Source organism: Polypterus senegalus, chromosome 17 (genome assembly GCF_016835505.1).
Source record: "Polypterus senegalus isolate Bchr_013 chromosome 17, ASM1683550v1, whole genome shotgun sequence".
Classification (NCBI taxonomy): domain Eukaryota; kingdom Metazoa; phylum Chordata; class Cladistia; order Polypteriformes; family Polypteridae; genus Polypterus; species Polypterus senegalus.
Window position 1 is genome coordinate 76459802 of NC_053170.1, and position 11102 is coordinate 76470903.

An 11102-nucleotide genomic window follows, 5' to 3' on the forward strand; every position below is an offset into this window, starting at 1 on the left:
GGGTGGGAGAGGCAAGTTTATTGTACCACATGAACGTCACTGACAAAATAAAACTGAATAATAAAAAAACAAGTGCTAACTTTTACAAGTAGCCAAAATTTACACCGGGTGTTACAGACTGAAATGAAATGTATGTTTTTATTATATTATAGTAATAATAGCAGCTCACTACTCAAAACACTGAGCACCCGGACTCAAACCCGCAACCTTTTGGTTATAAGGCAGCAGTTCTTACCTCTGCACCATCCAATAATACATATCATGTTTTCAGTGGTTATATTCTTGAATAAAAGCGCACGTTTGATATTTGGACTAAAGTCTTTACACATTATACACTTTTTGTCATTATTACTATAACACAGTAGAGACAGAGCACACATGAAATGTATGTAATCCAAATAACAATATATTATTATTCCTATACAACTCCAGGCACCTCACACCTAGATAAAGAGACTTGAGCTGGGAGAACTTCAGCTGTATCGGTGGGGTATGAGATAGCAGACTGCTTGTGCTGATCGATACATTTGCAAAACAAAAGACACTGATGGAGAAGTGTGAAGGAATTTTAAAGTTGCCCGGAATTCCGACTTTTTTTCGTAGGCTTCTGGGATTCTAGTGTTAAAACAGTCTGGGAAGACTCCCATATCTAACAATTAGTTTACTATGTCAAGCACACTATTGGATTCTTCTTTGAAAAAGCTTGTTGGTATTGGGTCAAGGACACAAGTGGAAGGTTTCATAAATCAAGTAAACCTATCCTGGTGAACAAATTTAATTAACTTAAAAAGGAATTCCGGGATTTAATACAATCAGCATTTGGGGGATGTACTGCATTATTTGTAATATCATTAATTTTGTGATTAAAAATATAGCAAAAGCCTCACAAGTTTCACTGGTAGTTTTTTGGAGGCATTCCATTAAGTGATCTGGGTCTAGCAAATGATCAATAATAGAGAATAAAACTCTTGGATTACCAGCATTATTATATATAATTTTAGAGGAGTAGCACCGCCTCCCCCAGACGGACTTTGCTGTTATATTCCATTATTTTAGCTTTCAATATTTCATAGTGAACTATTAATTTAGTTTTTCACCATTTAAGTTCAGCTCTTCGGCATGTTTTCTCTAAATCAGACACTTTTTGAGTCTTCTGTGGTATAAAGTGCTGGGGTTTTTTTTAACTATCATTTCAGGAGTGACTATATCAGCGGCAGCTCTTACTTTAGCATTAAAATTTTCCACCATACTATTTACATTATTTTCACTATTGTAGTAAGCACTACAAACTGACTGGTTATTAGAATGTTAGCAAACTTTGAAACTGCGGGTGTATCAAAATAGCATTTTTTTAACAATACACTTCTCATTAGTTGTAGCTATCAGTATTTCTGCATTAAATAAAATGTAAAAATGGTCAGATAAACCGATATCCATTATCTGCCTCAAATCAACTTTTAATCCTTTAGCATTCACTAAATCCAGCGTGTGACCCCACCTTTCCCCCCGCCCCTTTTTGTATGGGCTTGCTAATGTGCTGGCTCAGATCAAAAGAGTACAGGAGGTTCATGAATTCTTTTGCTTTCAGGTAACACTGATTATCAATGTGAAAAATAAAGTTGCCAACAATTAGGGACCTGTCTGAGAATTCCTTAGTGAAAGATTTGTAGGAGGTCTATACACGGACAATACTACAGACTGAGAAACTCCTTGAATAACAGCAGCAAGATACTCCGAAGACACAAACCTACCAAAGCAACAACATTACACTTTAACCGGTCAAGTAAATATTTGTTAAACCTTGCCACTTTTCATCCCTTAGCAAACCGCATGAGTATATTTGTAATTCAGAGGTGTAGATTCAGTTTAAACAGTTGCACCATCAGAGGCGAGTCACGTTTCTCTTAATGTAAGAAAGTCGATTTTTCTATCACTAATAAGATCGTTCATGTAAAACGTCTTCTTGGCTAAAGCTCTAACATTTAATAAGACCAGTTAAAGGTCTCGGAAGAAGAGTGCTGAATTGGCAGAGTGTTACGGCTGTTCGAAATAATTAAGTTATTTGTGTTAATGCCACTTTGTGCGGATTTTTTATGTAGTTTATATAATCTGTTATACTTTTAATACAGTGCACATCTACAGGTGAAATGTTAATTAAATTATTTGCATTTATGCCACATTGTCTGTGGGTTTTTTTTTCTTAGACTGAGATTGGTGGTTATTGTGTCAATGCAATGCACATTTGAGGAAGAGTTCATTACGGAGTCATCATATCCTAGCAAGGCATTATGAAAAGAATTTGGATTAAAATTACATAGGAGAGACAAATTGCCTTGCAGAATTTTTGTAATGTAGCCTATCCAGCATTGGCATTTTGAATAGCAACTAATGAACATAAACAAGTGTAATAGAAAATCACCTGCAATTTAAGATCACAAGGCTGCAGCTTGCAAGGTGATCTGATTAATTAGTTATCCAATGTTGTTTCCTTGTTTGGGATAAAACTTAAGTTCCCCTTCATTTGACAAAGTTATATACCAAGGCTGTACTTTTCTCTGTACATCAGATCACTAACCAGAAGCAAACAAAAATGAGTCTGCTTGGTAAGGGGCCAGAATAGTTTTGGAAAAATACTAAAATTTTCATTTTGGTACCAATCTCGCTGCTCAGTACCGATACCATAGCTAATAACAGATAATTGTGTGTTTGTGCATATGTATATATATGTGTGTATGTAATAATAATAATAATACATTTTATTTATAATGCACTTTATATTTGAAACAAATCTCAAAGTGCTACAAAATTAATTCGACCCGAAAGCTCTGATAAAAAGATACGTTTTAAGACCAGATTTAAAAGCATCAGCAGTCTGTGGCGTCCTCAGATACTCAGGGAGAGCATTCCACAGTCTGGGTGCAGCTGAGCAAAAAGCTCGATCTGAGAAGTGCATTGCAGAAGTCCAGCCTGGAGGAGACAAACGCATATATACAGTGCATCCGGAAAGTATTCACAGCGCATCACTTTTTCCACATTTTATGTTACAGCCTTATTCCAAAATGGGTTAAATTCATTTTTTTCCTCAGAATTCTACACACAACACCCCATAATGACAATGTGAGAAAAGTTTACTTGAGGTTTTTGCAAATTTATTAAAAATAAAAAAATTGAGAAATCACATGTACATAAGTATTCACAGCCTTTGCCATGGAGCTCAAAATTGAGCTTCGGTGCATCCTTTCCCCCCTGATCATCCTTGAGATGTTTCTGCAGCTTAATTGGAGTCCACCTGTGGTAAATTTAGTTGATTGGACATGATTTGGAAAGGCACACACCTGTCTATATAAGGTCCCGCAGTTGACAGTTCATGTCAGAGCATAAACCAAGCATGAAGTCAAAGGAATTGTCTATAGACCTCCGAGACAGGATTGTCTCGAGGCACAAATCTGGGGAAGGTTACAGAAACAATTCTGTTTCTTTGAAGGTCCCAATAAGCACAGTGGCCTCCATCATCCGTAAGTGGAAGAAGTTCGAAACCACCAGGACTCTTCCTTGAGCTGGCCGGCCATCTAAACTGAGCGATCGGGGGAGAAGGGCCTTAGTCAAGGAAGTGACCAAGAAACCGATGGTCACTCTGTCAGAGCTCCAGAGGCCCTCTGTGGAGAGAGGAGAACCTTCCAGAAAGACAACCATCTCTGCAGCAATCCACCAATCAGGCTTGTATGGTAGAGTGGCCAGACGGAAGCCACTCCTTAGTAAAAGGCACATGGCAGCCCACCTGGAGTTTGCCAAAAGGCATTTGAAGGACTCTCAGACCATGAGAAAGAAAATGCTCTGGTCTGATGAGGCAAAGATTGGACTCTTTGGTGTGAATGCTAGGCGTCACGTTTGGAGGAAACCAGGCACCGCTCATCACCTGGCCAATACCATCCCCACAGTGAAGCATGTTGGTGGCAGCATCATGTTGTGGAGATGTTTTTCAGCAGCAGGAACTAGGAGACTAGTCAGTATAAAGGTAAAGATGACAGCCACAATGTACAGAGACATCCTGGATGAACACCTGCTCCAGAGCGCTCTTGACCTCAGACTTGGGCAACGGTTCATCTTTCAGCAGGATGACGACCCTAAGCACACAGCCAAAATATCAAAGGAGTGGCTTCAGGACAACTCTGTGAATGTCCTTGAGTGGCCCAGCCAGAGCCCAGACTTGAATCCGATTGAACATCTCTGGAGAGATCTTAAAATGGCTGTGCACCGACGCTTCCCATCCAGCCTGATGGAGCTTGAGAGGTGCTGCAAAGAGGAATGGACGAAACTGGCCAAGGGTAGGTGTGCCAAGCTTGTGGCATCATATTCAAAAAGACTTGAGGCTGTAATTGCTGCCAAAATTGCATCGACAAAGTATTGAGCAAAGGCTGTGAATACTTATGTACATGTGATTTCTCAGTTTTTTTTATTTTTAATAAGTTTGCAAAAACCTCAAGTAAACTTTTTTCACGTTTTCATTATGGGGTGTTGTGTGTAGAATTCTGAGGAAAAAAATTAATTTAATCGATTTTGGAATAAGGCTGTAACATAACAATGTGGAAAAAGTGATGTGCTGTGAATACTTTCCAGATGCACTGTAAGTGCTGGAAAAAGTCTATAGAAGAGCAACTAGGCTGATTCCAGGGATAAAGGGTATGAATTATGAGGAAAGATTAAAAGAGCTGTGCCTTTTCAGTTTAATTAAGATTAATAGGATAAATTAATGAAGTGTTTAAAATTATGAAGGGAATTAGTACAGTGAATCAAAGCTATAGTTTTAGAAGAAATAATTGGATTAGACTGGTGAGCTTTGTTGCGCTTGAATGGCTTGTTGCCATCTAGATTGTTGTAATGTTCAAGTGCGAGCAGGACGAAATAAGACTTTCAAAGGGAAACGTATCTAAAATAGCTAATGCTTATGTCACTTAAGAAATATCACATGTAAAACCCAAAAGACTTAATCTTATTAGTTGTAATGTCATGGATTTAAGAACAAATTGAAGTCATATAAACTCAGCTTACACATGACATATTTTAAAGTAAAATAATAACTCAAGCTTATTTAAAGTTGATATATTTGGCAGATATTTCACTGAAATAAAACTAAAGAAACAGGGATACTAATTTATAGAGCAACCCATTTTATCATCTCTGAGGTAACATCTGCCTCGGATGGTTGTTTTATTTTAGTAGTAGGAAAAGTAAGTGAGGCTATTTCTAGCTAAAATCTGTAAAGCTAACTGTGATAATAAGGAATTCATAGTGTTTTTCCTTTGGCCCCTAATATTTGCCATTGCAAGTATGTCTAGTGATTTTAACTTTGTAGTTGATTCTGGCTTAGATCACTTATCTTGATCCACCAACACATTATCTGAAACTTTATCAATATTACATTTTAGAGACTCATAAGAACTATATAGGATTTTCTACCAATATTCATGATAATACTCTGGTTTCTTTTCACTACATCATAAAATACCCTGTCAAATTGTGTAGTTCTGATACCATTGTTGTTCCTGGTAGTTTACACTATCCTTTAAAATATTAACTTACAGTGCAGAATGCAAAAAGAATGCCCTATTTTTTACAAAGGTAGACTAATGTATTTACAAGAAATATTTCTGGAGTTTGTTATAGTCTTCCAGGTATTTCTCCATGTTCTTTCAGCACAACAGAGAGACTTATAAAATGCTAATACCGTAAATGAACAGCAGGAATATGTGACTGTAACCAGTTCTTCCTGCTTATGATCATTTTTGCATATACTCCACAAATATGAGCTTTGGAGTAATGTGGCAAAATGGAAGCCTGTTATAACATAGATATTAAATGTCCATATACAGTATATAAATAAATATGTAGAAAAATTTTAAAACATATGGCCTTATCAGATCAAATAACACGGTTTGCTGTTTGGACTAAATTCCAAAAGGTAAGTTTAAATAATTGGGTAACTTTCAAAAGGACACAGGTACCTACATTCAAGTAAGTGGTGAAAGCATTACAATATTAATATGGAGCTGTGGTGTTTTCCATTATAGAGGGAAAATAATCTGTGGATTTACCTAAAGAAGGCTATGTACATGAGAAATTTTCAATCCAATTAATTTAAGTCTTCTGCAAAGGTGAATATGTTGAAACTTTCAGATTCTAGTTGCTTTAAGCTAAAAAGGGTGACTTATGCAGACTGACCCAATACTGTAATCAAGGCTTTCTTTTCGCAACCCAAAGTATTGTAAGATTTTTTTCCATTTTAACGTTTTTGTATTTTTCTAAAGGTGTCTAACTTGTACCCAACTTGTTCAGACAACTGTTAAAATTCAATGCTTGTTCAGTAGTATTTGTTGAAATTCCATGCATGTATATGTCAAATTATCTGTCTTAACAAAATGTGTAGTTTTTAATTTAAATTTTTATTGTAAAAACTTAAGAATGCTTTGCATATAAAAAACATGTGTATGGATTATAATGACATTCAAGTTAAGCACTGCAGTCTTTAGAAGAAAAAATATCAATTTTGAATACTTTTTTTTTTTTTTGTTCCCAGGGCTAGATAAAATTGAGTTTCTTCAGAGCCATGAAAACCAAGAAATATACCAGAAAGCCTTTGACCTGATAGAGCATTATTTTGGAGTGGAAGAAGAAGATGCAAGTATAGCACCACAAGTAGATGAGAACCAGCAGCAATTTCTTTTCCCTCAGCAAGAGGCTCCCATGGAGGGTTTTCAACTGTAACATTAACCCAATAAATATAAGAATAAACTCATTAACTGTAATATCACACAAACAAAGCCATGCAATTTATCGTAAACTGTCCACTAGTAATTAGCTAGTGGGCTGGCCCCTTCTCTAAAGTTAGAAATAAAAAGTCTTCATAAAGCACTGTTGTCTTGCATTTTCGGGACAGCTGAGAGAAAACCATTTAAAACTGTTCGCTCATTAAAGCTTTTCGGGATGTAAGAGTATGGATACTTCTTTTGCACATTCATCAGTAGAATCCAGTCTGTTTGATTCTGTTTTTGGAGGTTTTTTTGTAAATTTTTCAGTTTCATATATTAGAATATGTTAAAGATGAAAAGACAATGAGTTTCAAAAAATGGTTATGCATACAAATGTCAAATACGTGAGGCAGCAAAGAAAAGTGGCAAGTCGACTAATACGTGGTCTTCAGAATCTAATACTAATTATTTTTTTCTATTTCATTTAGCAGACCATTTACAAAATAATAAAGAATGCTTAGTTCAAATGTACATCTTTATATACTTAGCTGAGCTGGGAGGACAAGGACACCTAAGTAATACAAGAATTTTTTTTTCCATTTTAAATCAAAAATCATTTTTTATAAAGAACCTATTACTTTTTTTTCTCCTTGGGCTACTATTCCAAACATGTCAGACACAGAGATATTATAAATTTACAATTTTTTAAGCATGCTTGAGAAGAGTTTAAAATTTTATACATTTCAGAGTAACTGCCACGAGCTAATAGTTATATGTTGTGTGCATTATGTGCTGTGTTAATAAAAAATTAAAATACAAGCCGCACTTACAGCATTAAACAATTCACCTTTATGATACAAAATCTGTTTTTTAACTTTAGGCACATAAATGCTACACCATCTATTTAAAATATGTAGTGTAATGCTGAGGTGTGCAATCCTGTAAATATAGTGCAACACACCTTTGTACATTATTAATTTATTCCGAAATCTTATATTGCTTCCCTTGCCAGATCTTTAGTTACCAGGTAGATGCATGTTTAATAACGTAAATAGTATTTGTAAATAAGAGCGACTTTTATGTAACATTTTCATATTTAAAATCATGTAGAATGCAAGACCAGTCTTAATGTTCTGTGTATTTTTAGTCCCTGCAAGTCCCATATGGAGCAAAATTTATAGATTTAGAATCTTAACTTTCCATAATTTGTTGTGCATTTATATGTATACAACTTGTTTCGATTTCTATTTTATCTTCTACAGTTTTAGATATGGCAATGGAAGCTTTTAAATATTTCTAAAATACTAATGACATTGACAAGGGACAAATTAGAGGATTTGTAAAACTTAATAAAAATATCATTACAAAATTTTGCACACACCAATGCATATACACATATAATATTGAAAAATTATTATTACACCATTAGATAAAAAATATTTTGCGGTACAAATTAGATCCTCCGTTATTATTTTGTAGGGTTTTTCTGTTTTTGACAGTCTTTTTTGTTTTTGAAAGTGTAAGTACACCTGAGAGAAGCAGGTTGTTTGTTTTAATTCCCTTATCAAAAAGTGTGAAATCAATGCTCACCGTCTAAACTAAACTGAACATTTTCCTTCCTAAAAGCATCTTTAAGTTGAGTAACATTAAGTTACTTGAAAAAGCTGTATTGAAAGAATTTCTCTTTAAATCTGCCTGCTTTAATTAATTATCTGTTAAGGGCAGAGAGATCACAGAACTGGTATGACAATCAGTGACTGGAGTTAAGTGTGATGGACAATTAAATAACTATTCAGCTTATTTTTAACTAAATATTCCAGAATTGTTAATTCGACTGGTAACAGTAGTAATGTTTGAAGAAAGGTAATTTTTTTGGCTTAACTCTCTGTTTGAACACAACAAATAACAAGCATTATTTGTATATGCAATCTTGTGTGTGAAGAAAATTTTATTAGTTTGCATTCTTTAAGATCTGTGCTTTTTACCTCTGGATAGATAATCCCAAATGGAGAAACACTTTTCAGGTTTTGTATGACAGGAAGACGTTTCACCTTTAAATCACATTATCTCTTCTCCCCCGTGTTTAGATTAAAGATTAGGTGTCACAGAATTCTATTTTGTAGTCTGATTCTGAATTTTGTCTTAAAAAAAGTTAGTATAAGTAATGAACAGATAGTTGCATGATTAGATCCAACGTGGCCAGTAAATTGTTTCAGAGTTTATTGCAGTCTATGGAGGTGTACATGCCTGCTGCTCCAGATCAGGATTTAATTCAGTTTAAGGAGATCATGCTCCTAATCATCTTCAGAGTCTACTTTCCACTTTTAAAGTTAGTATCATCATTTACTTTTAAGGCTGGTATCAAAGAAGAACAATTTAAACACTGTTTATTTCCATTGTAAGTTTCATTTGAATTATCTTGCTCTTCTTGGATCTTTCTTGTTTTACTTGTAAAATTTTGGTGGCAGCAGCCATGTTTTAATGCAGTTAAACGTTTCAACTTTGAAGAGCTATACTATTAGATGATGTGTGTTATTTTGTTTGGTCTGTCATACAGATAAAATACTCCTGAATTTATGAAAAGGTAATTTACCTTTTTTGCCTTTGTTCACTTAATGTACACACATGCACACATGATGTACTTCCTAGATAAAAAGTTCTGTAACTCCTGCCTAACAAATATGTATAAAAAGTGGTTCAGCTCATATACTACAGTCATTTAAGTCAATCTAGTCTTGGTGTTAATTTCCATTATTATGTGAATCATTTGGTCCATTAAGGCAAAAGAGCAAATTCCCTGCCTGAAAACTATAGGAGTACAAAAGAGCATATTTAGGAGTACAAAAGAGCATATTGTGACTTTAGTAATGACCATTGTGTCTGCACATATGTAACAGCATGTCAAAATTAGTTCAGAGTTCTTTCATCTCTTTAGGAAAGAGACGTGATACCAACTAGTAACTGTGGGTGTTGGTTTTTGATGGTGTTGAACAAAAAGATTGATTTATTATAATTATTGTTGAAAGCATCTGTATGATAGTTTTTTATTTAATACATTTTTTTCATATCTCCTGTGCAGCTGTCAAAAAAAAAATTCGTCCTCAAGCCAGAACTATTAAGAATCATTTCACAATACTTTAATTTGGTTTTAAAATTTGTTTTTGGGCATCTAAGTCTAATATCTGTAAAACTATGCAAAATGACTCATGACATGCAATGGAGGGTGCTTAATAAATTATTTTGAAAGATTTGTCCTCAGAGAACATTCTGCACTGTACAGGAGTTTAATGAAAAATAAGCCAATTTCATAAAAGGAAAATTAAAATATTTTTTGAAGTTAAGGGGAATAATTACTTACCTTGTTTGTTTCTTGTTTGCAGCATTGTTTTCCAACTGTGTCTGTGTTTTTATTTATTTATTTTTTTTTTATAAACATTCATGTTCTTTATGTAAAGTGCAATGCACTCTTTTTTTCACACAAGTGCCAATATTACTGTTATTCTTCAAAGGTAAATATTCTCATTTTATTATTCATCAAATGATTTTGTTTACTTGAGAAAAAGCACTGATTTGTGCAGATATTGCTGCTTTATTTTTCTTCCTTCACTCAGATAAATTTCCTTCTTTTGAATGTGATTTCCTTTACTACTTTTGCACTAAATTCCTATATTGGTTCAGAGTAGAGGAAATATTTATCAAAGTTAAAACATTGTAATTAAATTAAACTCTCCATATCTATAACAATGATGTATTTATTAAGAATTGTAAATTCATTATTCTAATTTGATTTGTATCTCTACAAGTCATTTCTATTAAACTGGTATTTTACTTTAATTTAGACCATTGAACGTTAAAGTGGCATTTCATACTTTTTGATATATAGGTTCATATTAACAAGTGCTAGAGTCAATCATTACCCCCAAACTATTTTTATATCTAGTTTTGGTTTTTAATGTTAATTTGTCTCTCCAAAATACATGTTTTCAAAAATGAATTTGCTGCAAACCCTCAAAAGTTTTTCATGTGTACTAATACAACTCATTTTCCTAAGGATATGTTACCAGGCACTGTCCTTTACTCTTGAAGCAGATTGTTTGAATGTACCCCAGCATTTAAAACTGCACCTAAAGATTTTCTACATTTTAAAATGCAGGCTACATAACAGAACAGTTAACATAATTTGTGATTAAGGTAGGACTGACACATGTTTACAAAGACTTTTCAGCTATAAAAAGCAGGCTCTGTTTATAAGGTATGCTAGACAGGTTTTCAGTAGAGCAGAGATTTTATTAAGCGACTTCTTTACATAAGTGACCAGAGACATTTCTGGATATTTTGGGGTTTGCTCATTCACAT

At 34.2% G+C, this 11102-nt stretch overlaps 1 protein-coding gene across 1 annotated transcript in view; it reads left to right on the forward strand.

Annotated features, from left to right (window-relative positions):
- The window catches only part of LOC120518113 (importin subunit alpha-7), a 313398-nt gene extending 302908 nt beyond the window's left edge, over window positions 1-10490 (forward strand). The window contains exon 14 of the mRNA XM_039740716.1: window positions 6575-10490. Coding sequence (XP_039596650.1) covers window positions 6575-6762 — 188 coding nt within the window. The 3' untranslated portion in view covers window positions 6763-10490. The remainder of the gene's footprint in view (window positions 1-6574) is intronic.
- The last annotated feature ends 612 nt before the right edge of the window (window positions 10491-11102 follow it).